This window comes from Balaenoptera physalus, assembly GCF_965194825.1.
Source record: "Balaenoptera physalus genome assembly, chromosome: 2".
NCBI lineage: Eukaryota > Metazoa > Chordata > Mammalia > Artiodactyla > Balaenopteridae > Balaenoptera > Balaenoptera physalus.
This window is the reverse complement of record NC_138883.1, coordinates 147,805,988-147,824,004: the sequence shown is the minus strand read 5'-3', so window position 1 is coordinate 147,824,004 and position 18,017 is coordinate 147,805,988. Positions and strand designations below refer to the sequence as shown.

Sequence of the window (18,017 nt, the reverse complement as noted above, 5' to 3'; positions counted from 1 at the left end):
TTGGAAGGCTGCTCTTCGGACCCAGCTGCCATACTGTGAGGAGCCCAAGCCACGTGGAGAGGCCACGTGTGGACGCTCTGGTTGGCAGCCCCAGCTCAGCCCCCAGCTACGGGAGAGCACCATCTTGGACACCTCGTCCAGTCGAGCCTTCAGATGACTCCAGCCTCAGCTGCTCTGTGACTGGCACCTCACAAGGGACTCCAGGTAAGAACCACCAGCTGGGCCCAGTCAACCCACGGAACTGTGAAAGATTGTTTTCAGCCGTCACATTGAGTTTGGGAGCTATTTGTTCCTGTTGCAACAGAGAACATCAACAGACTATGAGTATCCCCCAAAAGCAGGGATTCTGCCCTTATCACTCCAGATCTCTGGTCTGAGCCCAGGGCCTGATAAGGACCAAGTGCTCATCAAACATCCCTTGCGTGAGTAAATGAAACCCATCAAAATTCCACCGTTCACCCTGAGATAGAATAGATTTATTAGCAAGAGGTAATCAGGAAACATATATTTTTACAAAAATGGAAATTTCTTTTTTTTTTTCCAAACAAGCTGTAAGTTGAAATATTGTAGGACTTGAAATAGAATTCTCATACCACTAGGTATTGCTTACAGCAAAAGTTGTCTGTTTGTCAGAGTGGAGCATGCCTGCCACTTCAGAGTTAACCTGTGTTTTCTATACTGTACAATGTAAAAAATAGATGGTAATATTCACAGAATAAGCACTACAGTACTATATTCCTGCTAGAAGGCATTTAGACAGGACTACAGTATATGCAATAAAAACACTTGGTTATTGATTTCCTAATTCTACAGTGTGGTACTATTTTTCACAAGGCATACAGACTTGGAGCATCTCAACGTAAGCTTGTAGTGACCGTTAGGCGGCTCAGAGAGGAAAAGTGACATTTTTGTGTGTTCCCGACTTGCAGTGAATGCTGGGCAGCCGTCGGCAGAAGTCGACATGACTTTGTGTTGTGATTCTGTTTTCCTCAGGAAGTTCCAGGGCCTCGTCCAGGGTTATCGAGATTGCTAGTCGTGCTACCTGGTTTTATTCTCAGAGCCAGGAGCAATGTGGTGCCTGAATGAGGTGGTGGCCTCGGTGTCGCAGGGCGTGGGTCTCAGCGGACAGGACTCCTTTCCCTCCAGGTCACTGGGAGACATGGAGTTTTGAGACCTGCGATTTTGACTGAAAAAGCTGCTTTGGAAATTGGCATCACCATCAGCGGGAAGATTTGTCGATGACTGGACTTCAGGGTACGGTTCCCCCTCCCGCCTCCCCCCTACCCCCCACCCTGTTATAACAGCTACATGGAACATGCCGGAGGATGCTGGGTGGCCAACTCAACCCAGGGGCCTGGGCTGGGGACGGACAGAAGCAGGACTGGTGCCAAAGATTCGTGTATGCACGGATTCTGTTTTCCCTTTGGGGGAGAGTGAGGGGCTGGGAAGAACAGACTAAGAGTACAGTTGTTTCAAAGAAACAGGCACTGCAGGAAACGAGGGGCGGGGTGCGTGGACCAAGTCCTAACCGGTGCAGAGATTCATATTTTGGTTCTACAGGAATCTAAGAACAAGAACGGATTTGTATTCTTGGAGAAGCACATACTAAAGAAGAAAATCCAGAGAAACCAAACGACTATGTACAATATCATATAGCATGTGTCCATGGCGGCGGGCTGGGTGGGGAGCTTCAGGTGGGGAGTTTTGGTTCTATTCGGAGAGAACACTTGTAGAGACTTTCTTCGTCCATTACAAAAGATTGGTCCAGTAAATATTGGGTTACCTGAGAAAAGGAAAAGAGAAAAAGGAATGGCAGGGCGATGGGACCTCCATAATACTACGTGGACATCGGGTGTCTCCCGGGAATCAGGCACTAGGGTGGAGGCAGGGAGGGGCGTCAGGCTTGCACATGAGGCAAAGATGCATTAAGCAGTGTTGTGTCTTCGCATTATTTTTCTTAGTATTATTTTTCGCCTTTTTTGTCTTCATAGTAATATAAAATCACATATAGTCAAAATTACTCTTGACCACCGTTTCTTTGGTTGAACATTAGGTGAAATATTTTGGGCTCATATTAAAAAATCATCTCTATCTATATATCTAAAATGTCAATTGTAGCATCTAGGTAGTGGATGTACGGGTGTTCACAATTCTTTCAATGTTTCTGTATGTTGGAAAAACGTACTTAAACACCAGGTTTATGTAACGCCGAGAGAGATTCACCCAAGAGAAGACAGTGGAAACTGAGGCCGCGTAAGGAAAGAGCCTCCCTTATTTTTCATCTCACGAGGCCCACTCCAGGGCAAAATCTCAGAGTGGAAAGTCAGGAAGAGTCACCACGTGGACTCGATTACTCTCCTTCCTCCTCCCTCCCCACTTCACACTGCTCCCAGGTGTTTTGCTGGATTCCTGTGTGTTAAATGTACGATGAGAGATCAGAGCCCAGATCTCATAGGCAAACCCCACCCGCCCTTCGAAAAGAATCTTTCCAAGGCTCATTGACTTGTCAGTTGTTTGGAGCCGAAGCTTCATGTTTTTCCACAGAAACTCAGAGCAGAAAGAAGAAAACACATTATATTTCTTAGCACGTAATTGGGAATCTTCTGATAACTGCTTGAGAAAAATCAAGTCTTTGTCGCGAGCATCTTTGCTAATGGACCCTCTGCTACTGTGAGGGACAGAACCGGCTTCCTAGGATGCTGATCATCAGTCACAGATGAAATGATTATTGTGTCTGATTAATGGCTCTCACCCAGCACCTCTAGGAAGACAACCTCAGATACCACCGTCTAGATTAACCCATATCCACTGATAAAGACGTGGCGATTTTACAGCCATGTGAAATAGACCAGACTTTTATAAATAGCTAGTAGCTTCCTGTGAACAGCCCTTTCTAGAACCCAAAATCTCAACCCTCCCAAACACTCTGGGAATCAGCAGACTGGTTAGTTAGTTTCCTCCATCATGAGCATTTGTTTCCCTAAAAATTTTGCTTTTGCAGGAGACTGGCAGCAAATACCACCACTGCAAAGCTGTTAAGGAAAAGAGTCTGAAGGGCAGTAACATTTATTTGTATTGCATATGGAGCTCGAGGGCTAGTTTAAGAAGGGACCGAGGCCTAATACAGTGCCTGGCACAGAATACATGCTCAGTAAATACTTGTGCGAATGAATGAACAAGGAAAAAGTGGCACAATTGGTTAACCCACTGATTTTTCTTCTCTTTGTGGCTATCAGCTATTAGACAGATAGTGAGTTCACAGAACATGGCAGGAAACAGGGCAAGTCTATCACAAAGGAAAGTAGAAGGGAAAAATACCAAGAGCTTGATTTTCTGGTATGCTCAGGAGTGTGTCTGGAGCTGGATGTTTTTTGTGAACTGCAAACTAGGAGGTTAAGAAGCTGGATGGGAAGCAAATACATCTCTGGGCAGCGTAAAAAAGTCATAGGATTCGGAGCCAGAGTCTGGATTAGCAAATCCCAGTTATTTTAACTGTAAAATGGGGCTAACGGCACAGGGTTTGAGTAGTGAAATGAGACTAACATGCCAACCTCTCTCCATACAGCCCCACCATCTTTTAAAAAATGCATATTAATCCAGTCCTGTAAGCTCCTTTCAGGGCTTCCCACTCTCCTTAGGACACGGCTCCCAGAGCCTTCTAGAAGCCCATAGTCCCACCTGGTTCAGGCTTGTCTGAGGCTACTCATAGCAGCCATCTGCAGCCTCTGTGCTTCTCAGTTGGGCCCTGTCCCCCAACCCCAATAAAGGCCCCTGGATTCACACTCTCACAGCACTCTCTGATTACCGAATGTACAAGGTGTTTTTTCCCCACCTTGCCTATAGCAGCAAAAGACTGAAACAACCAAATGTCCATCAGTATAGAGGATCGAATAAATACATGAATTTCTCTGCAGCCGTAAGGAAGAAGGAGAATGCCTCTGCCTCAACAGGAAATATCTCCAAGATGTGTTATTAAGGGAAAAAAGAATGATGCTGAAGCAATGTATAGTATGCTATAGTATACATTATAGTAAAAAAAAGTTGGGGTGTGTTTGCACACACACAGAAAAAATGGGTGATACAGTTGGCTTTGGGAGAGGAACTTGGAGGCTGGGGGACTTTTTGCTGTGTGCCCTTTCTAGCTGTGAATTTTGAAACTGGTGAGCATTTTGAAAAGATCTGATAAACACTGCCTCTCCTGCCTCAGGGGAGGTCAGACATGATTATAAACCATCCCATTGCAGGTAAAAATCAGACAGGAGCTGCAAGATTAGCACAGGCGCAGTCCAAAGGAGGGGGAACTCAGGGAGGGTCAGGGGACAGGGGACAGGGAGGGTTTCGTGAAAGAGAGGGCCCAGGGAACTCAAGGGCAGAAAGTGGTTGGGTGTGGAGCGGAAAAGGCAGGAAGGAAGGCAGTGCAGCCAGAGCACTTGTGAAAAAGCGGAAGTGACTGAAAATGCTGCCAGCTTACCTTTGCTTGGTGCTCTATTTTGTAGGCAGTTTGTTGAAACTGGCGAATCTCTCGGATGATATGGGATATCTGCAGGAAGGAAGGACGGGTTTAGAAGACAGCTTTCTCTTAGTACCCCCTCCCCCGACCCCCCCCAATGCCACAGAACAGAAGGGGCATCAACAGCCATGTCTGCAGTCAGTCTCTTAATTCACCTCCTAGGAGACCCCACTGAGGCAGCATGAGTTTCTCTAAGTTATAACATTGAGTATTTGTCCTTCTCTGACTTATTTCACTAAGCATAATACCCTCTAGGTCCATCCACATTGTTGCAGATGGCAGAATTTCATGCAATTTATTTATTTATTGAACTATAGTTGATGTACAATATTATATAAGTTACAGGTGCACAATGTAGTGATTCACAATTTTTGAAGGTTAAACTCCACTTATAGCTATTATAAAATATTGGCTATATTCCCCGTGTTGTACAACATAACCTTGTAGCTTATTTTACACATAATATTGGGTTGGCAAAAAAGCTCATTCGGTTTCAAGTAAAGACACATTTTTCATTTTTACCAAGAACTTTATTGAACAATGTATTCAGTAACCGAACGAACTTTTTGGCCAAACCAATAGTTTGTACCTCCTAGAATTTCCTTCTTTTTTATGGCTGAATAACATTCCTCTTTCTCTGTGTGTGCGTGTGTGTGTGTGTGTTTGTATACACCACATCTTCTTTATCCAGTCACAAAATCTATAAAAATACTGAATTACTGTCATATACCTGAAACCATCACAATATTGTGAATGAACTATACTTCAATAAAAAAGATGCATATTCTGAAAGGTAAAAGGTATATTTAGTAGGATCACATGATAGATGATGAAGAAAGAATTGTTTTAAAGACTCAGAGATAATACAGTAAAAGAAAATTACCAATCATATTCTCTGAGTGATGAAAATAAATGAGTGATTTTTGTTGCTAAAAAAAAAAAGAATCTATAGGTTAATTATACTATGTGATTGAGAGAAAAACATATCCTTTGATCAGTGGTGCTGGCTTATCCAACATCCTAAAACAGCCCCCATCAATTCCAGCAATAGCTAAAGGCCTCTGCCACTTTCTACGTGCCCACCATGTGCAAGACCACACAAAGGAGCTCCCCCATCCTGTTCCCAGGTCGGTGCTGCCAACTTGCCTTTGACAGAGAAACCTTACCTATTAAACAAAATCTCAGGAGGAACCCCATGACACAGAACCGATACAAATAGAGGCTCTCTAGTTGGAGTGAGAAGACGAGAAGTTTGGCTGGAAAGCAGGCACCCTGCTGGAAGGATCATCTCCCCTCCCAGGGCCTAGACTCCTCTGGGGAAATTGGAAACCTACTTGCTTAGGAGGTGCTGCAGAAATGATTTTGCTGCGGCCACATAACGCAAGTGCTTATCTGAACAATGGATGGGGCGCGAATAAAGGGGCAGGCTTTGGAGTCAGACAGACTTGGGCCCCAGACCCGGCTCTGCCTTTTCCTTAGGGGTGACCTTGGGCTGGTGATTGATTACTCCAAGCCTCAGCCTGCTCACCTGTAAGGTGGAGAATAATAAGAGCACCCACCCCTCAGACTGCGGGCATTAAAGGAGGAGATGCAGGTAGAGCTGGCTCAGGGCCTGCCACATGCGAGCTGCTCGTTTGAGGAAGTGACTGTTCTTACTGGAGAAGCTGGGTTCAGGCTCCCCAGGGCGTGCGCCGCGTCCAGTCGGCCAGGACTGTCGGGCACAGCTTGGGTGAGCCCGGGGCTTGGGTCTGGGTTTTGATGTTCCCCCCACCCCTGCCCTGCTCTGCTGTGGGGAACGCACCATTCTCATCTTGGAGAAGTTGACCAGGCCGTCCTCCGTGTAGTTGGGCGTCCCCTCTTCGATGAAGGCCAGGTCAGTGAGGTACATCCCCAGGTAAGGGACACAGGGTGGGTCACAACTTTGAAGCAAATGGCATTAACAGAAGTTTTTCACTTAAAAACTCGAGCCTCTACCAAGAACAGAACACCCCGCATGCATCTCTCGCTTTGCTGGAGGGAAAGGGATTTCTATTCGCCAAGAATAATAGCAGCTCTTGGGGCTCGGATTGCCAGCTGGGTGTGAGGGTCAGTCCTCCGGGGTGGTGGGGGTGACATGGTGCCTGCTGGGACCTGGGGTGTCTCAATCAATCACCCCTCCCACCCCAAGCCAGAAGGCCTTCCTCTACCTCTCCGCTCTCCCTCCCGGATGGAGCCCTGGGGCTTGGCCGCCAGCCCCCTCCCAGCTCGCCTTTCCTTTCTGTCTCTCCACTGAAACTCTTCATCCCAATCCCGCCCTAGAATCACATCCTGGGGGGCTTCACAGCACCATGCCCATTCCTGCCAGTCACCACCAGCCACCCCACCCAGCCCCTTGTCTCTTTCTTTCCCCAAGACTTCTCTGCCTTTACTTCTTCCCCATTTGGATCTCTGCCCACCCAAGCACTGGGCTGCCAGCGCAGGAAACCCTTGCCCTCTGAGATCACCATCCTGGATTTGGCTTCTGGGCGGGGGGGTTGGGTGAGACGGCTCCCACGATCGGTGGCTCCTGGGGGATGGCTTTCATGGGGATGGCACTCAGCAGTATGGGCCAGACCTCTCTGATCTGTGGCTCTGAAGCAGGGGCTCCTGTTACTGTTCCTGCACAACTTGTTCTGGTGCCTCTGGGTGGGGTGCTAGGTTAAGGGGGTGATTCTGTGATGGGTCCAGTGGTCACTCTACTCTGGCAGAGCTCCAGATAGTTCGCCCAGGGGACTCCTCACACAGTGCTCTGCAGCCTCCTCTCAGCTCAGCACACAGGTACAGGGACCCTCCTTTCTAGCCCATCTCACCTTTGTCTCCTGTGGCAGTCCTGCCACTACAGAGGAAGGGGAGGCAGGGAGGATGGTAGAGCAAGAACAGAAACCTGGCCTCTGTCCCTTGCCTGCTTGCTGTGTGACCCTAGGTCAGTTCTTTCCCTCTCTGGTCTTCAGGTTCCCCTCATACCAAAGAACTGATGTTAGCTAAGACAATTTTAGGTGATTTGAGAGTTGATTTTAGGTGATGCCCAGACAATGTTTAAATAAATTGATTCATAGGATAAGAAACATTAAATTTTCACTCCCCCCCCACCCCCCGCACTGCTCAAGGAGAGAGCTCATTTGGTGACAGCATAGCTTTGACACTTTCTAACACTTGCTGCTTTCCTCTTTTTTTCTTTTTGAACAAATAGTAACAGGTCTCACTCAGGAAACACCAGGATCTGGCCAGAATTTAATAATATTATTTTGATTTCACTGTATTAATTTTTTTATGATAACCTTGTGTATTTATGGCAAATACGCTGGTTTCCCATTTGCTGTCATGATATAGAGTTTTCCTTCTTATTTAAATGTATTTCTGGGAAATAGTGAGTTACTTTAAAGGAGACCATTAAGTAAATGCAAATATAGCTGACACATGGGTATGGCAAAGTCTTGAAGGAGGTGGATGCTTGGAGTTTGGGAAACGGTGAGCTGGAGAAATGTTTTTTGAACTGTCGGTCTTGACCCTTTCATGGGTGTTAAAACCAATTTGGTGAGTGTTGACCAGATTTTTTTTTAAATTAAAAAAAAAGAGAGAATAGAGGATATCTGGGTTCATTGCATGGACTAAAATTGCTTTGTGAAATTTTTGTTCCTGTTATGCATATATGCATTTGTATATAGGGTCACACTGTCAAATGTAATTTTTTTTTTTTTTACTGTGAGATGTGAAAAAGAAAAAAAAGCAAGAATCCTACTGGTCACTGGCAGACCTCTCTGGGTCCTTCTGGCCAGTATAGTCCATGATTGCTACATGCCTGGCTTTGCATTTCCTTTCCGTCAAACTCCAAGTCTGGAGCACAGGCTGGTGGATCTGATGGAGAAAGAGTTCACAGGTCTGAGCAGCTGCTCTGGAGCTGGAGGGCCGAGGCAGTGTGCTGACCGGCAGGTTCTGGGGGGCGCCGCACTCCCCCTGCCCTTGATGGGAACCAGGTAGCCTGCAGAGCTCGAAGAACCTCTTATCTCAGATAGAGGCAGAAGGGGAGGCCGGGTGCTGCTCGCCTGTGAATGACTGAAGGACGCAGGGTGTTTCTGGATGCCTCACAGGGCCTCTGACCACCCAGACCAGTGAAAAAAGTCTGGGAGTCCTCTGGTCACCGAGGTGGATCTCCCTGAGGTATTTACTGGGGTTTCTGATCCAGTTGTGGAAAGGTGATGGACGGGCAATTTAGTCACTGCGAGTGGCACTGCCAGCCCCAGCACCAAACTCTGTTCCTGTTTGCTACCTTCACAGTGAGGGGTCCAGGGAACACCACCCTTAATTCAGTCATGTACACACACACACACGCACACCCAACCAACCAAAATCCAGAGCCACGTAGGTAAATATATGGGGCTGTCGGAGTGGCCAGTGTAGGGGGCGGTGGGGACAGGTGTGGGGTACACAGGGCTGGTGGAGGGCCCCCAAAGGGCACCACGAGGCAGACCATGCTGAGCATCTGAGCGAGCAGGGGAGCACGGTAGGGGCTTCGTGTAGGCAAAACACCCAACCTATGGCTAGCTCTGAACTTTCCGTGTGGGCATCTGGCCCCTGTCAGGAGGGATCCAGCCTTGCCCTGGATCAGGGCGGGGCCAAGGCTGAAATGAGGGGGGGCTTCCTCGTTCGGCAGAGCCCCGCCATGCCTGTGTCTGACGTTTCAGGGAGCAGAAAGAAAAGTGCCCCATCCCCCATCCTAAAAGCTGTGCTCCTGGTGTTCCGGGCAGCGCCTAGATGTGGTGACACCTGGCATCTGGATCTTGTCTGTGGTTGTTTGGGGCCCCCGCACTTGATGTTTCTACCAAGAAATTCCTGCTGATGTCAAGGGGGATGAAAGAAATTAACTGTTACCGGCAACTGAAAGCGGGATGCAGCTGCCCCAAGGGACACTCCACCAGACCCCAGGAAACGGGCGGTGACAGCACGGGTCAGCCCTCTCCTCCACCCCGCCCCAGCCGTGGGATGGGCTGCTCTCCCTTACAGGTCTCAGTTCTGGCATGGGGTGCAGGGAAATCAGGTACGCAGGTTATGGGAAAAAAAAAAATTTTTTTTTTTTTTGGCAATGTGTTGGCAGTGTGGGTGGGGCTCGGGGTCCAGTCTTACTTTCTGCCTCCTGGATACTCCCTGCTCTGTTGTCTCATTAGCAAGAGCTGGGCTTTGCTCTGTGGCCACAGACAGAAAATAAAGATGGAAACGGGTATTTGGTCTTGTCGGAGCCCCTGAGACTCTGGAACTCCAGGACTCTGGATCCATCATATCCACGTAGATAGATGGATGTCCCCCCCTTTGGAGGTGGTTGCGGGGTGACCTGCTGGTCCGCTAGCAGACTTGCCCCTCCAGAGCCGTTCCCATCCTCCACTGACGGGAACAGAGGGGAAGGGCTTTCATGGCAGCAGCTAACAGTGAGAGCCCCGTCCCTGTGTTCCTTCCGTGGGCATCCTGTTCAAGCTAAAGACAAAGGTGCAGATGAGCCCATCAGAGTAGATGGACGGGCAAAACTGGAACTGGCCCCCAAAGAGCTGGTGACCACATTTTACTGCCGAACGTAGTTAGCCCTCAGCCAAATGTTGTTGGCTGGAGCTGTGGGAAGGTTCTGGTCTCTGGGCAGCTGAGAGGAGGGGACAGTCTCGTGGGTTGGACCAGGATGTGGTTTGGGGAATGAGAAGAGGAGATAATGTCCATCTGGGAGTGCACGGGCAGGGGACTGAAGCATTGTAGGTGGGCCAGGGGATATTTAAGAGAGTGGCTGGGGACGGGAGGGAGGATTTGGGGGTAAAGGGAAAAGGTCACGTGCTAGCCCGGGTGCTGGCACAAGGCTGAATGATATAATAGGCGAAAAAGGATGCCCAGGACATCAGAATGGGTCTGAGGACCTACGCGGTGGGGTCCGTCATGGGCTCCTTGTCTGGGTGGGTCACCAGCTGTGCCCACCACCTCACTCCACTCCCTCCGGCCCGTCCCCTGCCTGGTGAGACGACCCCCAAACCCTGACACAACACCGCTCTAAGTATAAACCTTAGTGCCTCCGAAGAAAGAGTGCAGAAACGTTTGCCCCAATCTGTCCTTCCCCTGCCTGGCTTGGCCTATATCTCCATAAGGCAGGAACCTGGTTTGCATAAAGGTCTTAGCGCCCAGATGCCCGAAGGCCACCTCCGCCCCGTGGGGCAGGGAGCAGAGGCGTCTGGGAAAGGCACTTACATAGGCCCACGGGTAACCTGAAAGAGGGAAGACAGTCAGGATGGGGACTCGGACAGAATGGGGGACCACGGACGCAGCGGAGGCAGCGGCGGCGGTGGGCGAGGAAGCCATGTGAAGGAGGCTGATGGGGCAGCACGCTGCGGGCGGACGGACAGGTTGGTGAATGCACGGGGGGGCAGCTCCCCACAAGCACCGTCCACGGGGGCTCCGCGGAGCCCAGGCGGAGGAGAGACGGCCGGACAGCACAGATGGGTGGAACATCTGTCTGAGGACACAAATAAAGTGGAGATGGTCAAGGCAATGGCACACGGAGCCGGCACAAGGGACAGACCAGGTACGGCAGGAAGAAAACGAGAAAGGCAGACGAGGCTGGCAGGGCGGGCGTGTGGTGTGTCAGAGCCACCGGCGAGGCTGGAGGTGCTGGGTGGTCGCGGACTTCAGTGGCCTTGTCCTGGCAGTGATCACGTGATCCCTCGCGGAAGGGAGGAAAGGCATTCCTGGGCTCTATAAGGAGCCGGGACCCTAGGGGTCTCCCAGGGTCTCTCCAAAGTCCAGCGAGTAGCCAGCCAGGCAGGGAGAGAGAGGGTGAGGGCCAGCCCAACGGGGCACACGTTCAAGTGCCCGAGGGGAACACAGGGGCAGAGACTAGTGGAGAAACCCCAAGTGCGCATCTAACCAGAGGGAGCAAATCCCCATTTCACGTGCGTACGTGGCCACAGCGTGTACCAACGGGCCGAGTCACCGCTGCCCTGGGAGAGCTGGCCTGGACCCTCATGGGAGGTAACCTCGGGCAAACCGTAGAGCACTGGCCTGGGAGGCCAGCCTGAGCCGAGGCCCGGCTCTGTCACCATGGCCCCAAATCCTTGGGCCAGCCACTAACTCCTCAGCGTCCTTGTCTGGAGAAACACCATGGGAGAATCTGTCTCACAACAGTGGTTCTCAACGGGGGCGATTTTGCCTCCCTGAGGATATCTGGCCATGTCTGGAGACCTCCTCGGTTGTCATAACTGGGGGGGCGGGGCGGACACTGGCATTTCATGGGTAGAGGCCAGGGATGTTGCTAAACATCCTTCTATGCACAGGACAGTCCCCACGACAAAAACTGTCCTGGTCTAGGGATCTCCCTGGTGGTCCAGTGGTTAAGACTCTGCACTTCCACTGCAGGGGGCACAGGCCTGATCCCTGGTTGGGGAACTAAGATCCCACAGGCCGCGTGGTGTGGCAAAAAAAAAAAAAAAATCCTGGTCTAAAGGACAGGAGGGCCGAGGCTGAGAAGGCCCACCTCACAGGCAGTGTTAATGGGGCTGCACACACCATGGCCAGGCAGGGCACAAACTTTGCAAACTGTAAGGTGTAAATTACTGGTAAAACCGTATTTCTTTGATTCCAAGATGCCATTGTGTGTAAAATGCACTCTTGTCTTGATGACTAATTATCCAGTACAAAAAGGAAACACAATCATACAAAATAAACACACTGACTGTGAGATGTATCCTGATGTCAGAAATGGTAAAATGTAAAATAAAATGTGCATTTTGGAATCAAGGAATCCGGCACCACTATTATCATCATCACAGCTACTGCACGTCTCAAGACTATTCCTGTGCCTCTCCTGGGAAATGCCTTGACACCTTGGAATTTCTCTGGTAGATGATGGAGGACAAAGCTGACCTGCCCTGGGGGTCTGGGATGTGTAGGGGTCGGTCTTGTGGGTAGACAGATGGACAGACAGACAGACAGACCTCCTGCTCCAGCCAGTGGTGGCACGTGAATGCCTCTGCAGTGTGGTTCTACAATTTAAAAAATAATGGTGACAAAATGACACACACTTACTTTTTCAGAGCTTCTCTCAGATTCTTAAATCTGCCCTCTGACGACACAAGCTTTTGGAGCTTATCAATCAAAGCTTTTGTCTAGAAGGAATTAGAAGTATTTACTAGCACATAGCACACATCAAGGCCCGTGACTCTGGCCCACACTCCAGGGCTTCGCTTTGCCTCCTCGAGATAGGGCACGGGGATTTGGGGACTTCCTGGGTCTGGGGACTTGACCCTGAACTCCTGAGGAGGCAGACATGGATCTTTGTTTTGCTTGCCCGTGTTCATACATCTTTCAGAAACATGGGAATAGGGTCAGGAGGGTCCAAGTGTCAGGGTCCTGAGACCTGGGTGGTTGGGAAGGACTTGGCGGGGGTAACTCCAAGGAGCTGGGCCCAGTACAGGGCATGGCCGATATTTCATCATCATGATCTTTCTCATGACTGTACCCAAAGGATGTGACCATCTTCTCATACCTTCACTTTGATATATCAGGAGCATCACCCAAATTTAAGAATCAAGAAAAAAAGATGGCAGATGAACTGATCATCAAAGGAGAAAAGACTTTGATGGAGAAGAGGAAACCCTGCAGCAAAGGGTCCCATCTGCCAAATGGCCAGGCCAGGCCCTGCCCACATATCAGGCCGGAGCAACCTGGGTGTCTGGAGTTTGTCTTAAGGGACCAGGTGTGTGCCACAGAGCGTGTCCTGGGTGCTTCTTCTCCTGCATGACCTGGAGAACCCCTTCACCTCTGAGGTCCTCAGCGCCCTCATTCATAAAACGGTGAGATGACTAGTGACTGCCTTTCCAGCTCTAATCCTCAGAATCCAGAACGTAGTTGAGAAACCGGGCCGGAGACCAGCTGTGCATCTTATTACCAGAGGGGATAGTCAGCCTGGAGGGGACACTGGCCACAGAGGCCAACTACACCCCTGATCTTTGGGTCTAATTTTTATCTGAGAAACCTGCCTGCAGAAAATAACAAGCTAAATCTTCCTTCTGATGGAAGAAGAGGTCATTGTGTACTCTTCAAGGAGAAAGGATGGCAGAGCACATCGATCTGCTAGGTCCGTCCTATCAATCCGAAGTCTTGTCGCCTAGTTTGGACCGACCCTGCTCAAAGCAAAAATTTATTCTGGATCTGGTGAAAGAGCCGCAGGCCAGGATGGAACAAGCCCCACCAAGCCAAGGGCAGATGATTCTGCTTTCACCTGAGATGACCCTTCTCAGACGCCCAGGCCAACCTCCACCCCAGGCTCTCAGCTGCCCTCCTGCACTTAATCTCTTTCCAGAGCTGTGCTCTTGCGTCCTCTTTCCCCTCCACCTGCAGAGACATGAGATGCTGCAGCTTGAGGCCAGATGTGGGGTCTGAGTGTCCAGAGCCCTCAGCGGGCTCTATCGCCCACCCTCAGCATGCCCGTGGGCAAGTTACCACTCCACTCACTTTGCTAGGTTTTGACTTTCGTATCTGGAAAATGGGAGGGTAGGTCCAGGTGTTCCTGGACAAGGGCAATACTTGTTCAGACGGTCCAGAATTGTGGGTGACGTAGAAGCTACACAGCCACATAGCTCGAGGTGAAGCATCACCACGCTTAGAGACCATGGAAATGTACACAGGATATTCTGGTGGGTGGGGTTTTTGCATACACTTGGGGCCAAATTGTGGCTCTGAGCTGGGCACACTTTGATTTCTTCTGCACCTGTGTGCTTACTTGAGGTGTGTGTCTGCTCCTCTTCGGGTTGTTGCTCTCGGTCCAGGAAGGAGATTTGTATCCAGGGAGGCCACTGGATTTTCCCAGCTGCTGCTCAGAAAGTGTGTTCTGACTTGAAGCAGCTCAAGCATCTTCTGGCCATGCCAGGAGCTTCCATCCTTTGAGGCTCACTGGGATAGCAGGCCCCCCAAGGGGCCTTGGGCATCTCTGCTGGAGTATGGACACCAGTGGGCCAAAATATGGGGGCACTTGGAATGTGTCTCTGAAACCAGAGACCAAGCAAGGAGCCTGCCTTGGAAATAGTGTCAGGAAGAAAGATGATTATATATGGCATCTTAAATACCATCCTTTCCTGTTCACCAAACAAGACTTCTGGATGGCCAAGTCTGCTCCTTCCAAAGAAGCCAAAAACTATTGTTAGTCAAAGAGAGGCTTATGTCTCTACTGAAATCCAACCACTCCAGGGAGAGGAAACACATATAACTGCATTAGTCATCTGCATCATCCTCTGGAGATGCATCATCTGATCCTTTCCTGAGGGGAAGTTTTATTTTCAAAGAGGATGGGAAGAGAGGTTGGAAGAAGAAAGGGGAGGGACCAGACATCCCAAACTAATTCTGACGCCCTGACTCTTGTGTAGGCTAGACTGGACTTGGACACATGCTTTTCTGCTTTGGGCCGGCACATTTAAGGGAATGATAAAAAAAACTAGCTGCTGAGGCTACATTTCAGGTTGGTCTAAGAAATGTGGCCATCTTGGCCTATGGGATACCTGCAGAGGGACAGCGAACTGTTCCTGGTTGGTGTTGACCAGGCCACGGCCATGGCTACCCAGAAGCTCTTGGAGCCAGGCGCTATGCAGACGGACAACTATAGCACAAACTGAGGGGCTGGGAGAAGCCAGTGGGGTCCAGTCTGCCATAGAAGGTGCAGGCCTAGACGTGCTTTCAGAGGCATCTTTGATTTTTGGACCAGGCTGGCTGGCCCTAGGTCTTGAATGACATCCTGGAAGGCAGGCCAGGTCACACACCTTGACCTCTAACTGCCCTCCATTTGCACTCTCCTAAGAGAATGGAAGACTTCCGGATGGTCCCTCCCAACTCTATGACAAGGGTGATGCTGGGGGATGAAGCCAAGAAATTCCCGCATCCCCAGAAATGGGGTAGGAAGATGGAGCCTTGTCTGCGGGCTTCTAGAAAAGATGACATCATTCTGATGGAATAGGGCAGGAGAAGAAAGATGCTGACCTGAAATGGGTCCCTCAGACTCTGCCCATAGCCATGTCTGAACCTCGACAGGCCGATCAGCCTAGATGACTTAAGAGGTTCTGTGGCAGCCTTGCTCAACCCCTGACTTCAGGAGTTCATGACACTGTGTGCCACGTGTGGCCAGATGTGCCTGCTCACCTGAGCTCCCACACTTCCAGCCTCTGTTCTTTCTACAAGCCCGCTCACAAGAGAGACATCTTCTGGTTTTCGTCCTGACCCTGGCATCTCTGTGTGCTAAGCAAGAGGCCCAGCCTCATTGGATGGAAGGGATACTTTGCAGTCCTGCTGTAACCTGGAGCTGCAGTGATTGGCTGGCAGCGGAAGGGCAGCAGAGATGTCCCAGGGCTGTCCTGAGACTGGCTGCTTATCTAAGTAGGAGGGATTTATGGACCTGCTGCCTGCCTGGGGAGTAGAATCATGCCCTGCCATTGGCATGAGGAGAGTAGTGAGGAGCAGGGGAGAAACAGAACTATGAGGGGGGTAAGTCCAGAACGGTCCAGATGGGACAGGCCCCTTGGAGACCCTGGGCCCCACACAGCCCACCTGGCTGTAGGACCAGAGACACGATAATCAAGTTACTGGTGCCTTTGGAGGTTTACCCTGTCCCTTGGTGGTGACTGTCCAGCTTTCTGCCAACATGCAGGCTGGGGCTGGGACATCCAGTGCACCCAGAAAGGAGGTGGCCTAAGTGTCCCGTTGTGCCCTCCTTTCAGGAGAGCTGCCTCCTCATGACCCCAGGGCAAGGAGCTTTATTCCTGAGGAAGATTCCACCTTATGGTTTTTCAGAATCAGGTTCTGAGTGAATAAAGATCAAGCCCATATTTAAGATCACATACTATCTAATGGGTAACAGGGACAAGTTAACTCTCTGGGGGCCAGAAGGGCTGGTGAAATCAACATCTGAGGAAAGGACTTGCAGGATCATCTGGCCACCATCTCGGTAACCTGCAGATCTGGACTGAGATCCCCAAGAAGTCACCACTCTTTTGTCCCGACTCAAGGAAAAGAGTGTTGGGACCAATAATCACTGTCCTATATCCCACTTTGGTGTATTGATTATTCAAGTGGGAATTAAAGTCCCACAGGGTCCTAGTGCCACATCCGTTGGCCTGACATCTGGTCCCAGGTGAAATAGGAGAAGAGGTTCTCTGTTTTACCTGGGAGTACTGGCCCTCACCCTGTCCTTCATCCACCTATGGATGGTGGCCCTCTGGTCTCTCCGCCCCAGCCCCAGCCCAGACCATCAGGCCAAGCTGGCTTCTTGCCCGCACCTGCTTAGAGACTTTGAGCCACGTCTTTTTCAGACGGAAGATTGCGCTCCGGTTCATGGATGAGGTGATCTCCAGAACAGCATTGTAGTTGTGTAAGCATCGGCATATGTCAGCCACGGCCACCCACTTCTCGATGGCGCTCACCCTCGCATTGATGTCCTCATTGCGGATGATTTCTGAAGCAATCAAGTTACTGATCTTTAAGCCCATGCAATAAGATAAGAAAAAAGTAAAACGAGTAAGTATTGTAAAGATGATAAATCACCATTATTTGCAGATTAAATGATTGTCTGTTTGAAAATTCCTCAAAGAATGAATTGGAAAACTGCCAGAACAACCAACAGAGCTCATTAGGGTAGCTGGTTAAAGACTCAATACACAAAAATAATTTTTTTTAATATATTAGCAATACCAATTAGAAAATACAATGAAAAAGATACCATCTTCAAAATACCAGTGGGAATCTGTAAATTACCTGGGACCTGTAATGAGAACTATGTAGGATGCTACATGAAAAATAAATAAAAATACTTTTTATTACCAAAGGTAATAAAAGAATTGATTAATAAAGAAAAAGATTAGATTCCAAAATGGAAATGTAAATATGTCTTTTTTCAAAACTAATATACAAGTTTAATGCAATCCAATAAAACATGCAATGGGAGTTACCTTGAAAACTTGACAAAGTAATTCTGAAGTTTATCCGGAAGAACAGAGAGTTAGAAGAGTCAAGCTCTGAGGGAAACTCCCACCATACCACTAAAGCTTGGATAGGACACACACTTTGGGGCATCCCTGGTCTCACATATCCAAGGACTACTCTACTCCTGCACAGCAAACAATCACATACAAACAAACAAACTAAATGTGGACTGGACCTGGAGCAGCCAGGGGGTAGGAAGCTGGGGCCAAAACATCAGGGAGCTACAACCGCAAGGAACTGGGGCAGCAGGAAATACTGGACCTCCCTGTACATTTCTTTGCAATTTCCTGTGAATCAATAATTATTTAAAAATAAAAAGTACAAAAAACACAACTTGTTATTAAAAAAATAAAGGTGATTAAAGGACAGTTACCGATGAATATAAATTGTAGGGCTTTACCACCCAGAAATATTCTTCTTTAGAAAAATTTCTAAAGGATGTATATAAAGAAGAATGAATTATAAAACTATTTAAGAAGGGAAAACTACTGAAGAGAATCAG

The 18,017-nt window shown here is 49.3% G+C and overlaps 1 protein-coding gene across 4 annotated transcripts in view; it reads right to left on the bottom strand.

The window, feature by feature from the left end:
• Positions 1-446: 446 nt before the first annotated feature.
• Positions 447-18,017, bottom strand: part of RASGRF1 (Ras protein specific guanine nucleotide releasing factor 1) — a 111,483-nt gene continuing 93,912 nt past the window's right edge. For 3 of the 4 annotated variants that reach the window (XM_082448555.1, XM_082448556.1, XM_082448554.1), the window contains 3 exons: positions 16,813-17,010; positions 12,578-12,657; positions 7,769-11,009 (listed from right to left, as the gene is read on the bottom strand). In XM_082448555.1, coding sequence (XP_082304681.1) covers positions 10,550-11,009; positions 12,578-12,657; positions 16,813-17,010 — 738 coding nt within the window. In that variant the 3' untranslated portion in view covers positions 7,769-10,549. Of the gene's footprint in view, positions 1,784-4,471; positions 4,541-6,311; positions 6,430-7,768; positions 11,010-12,577; positions 12,658-16,812; positions 17,011-18,017 lie in introns of those variants that run through there. The other variant, XM_082448553.1, reaches the window with a different exon arrangement.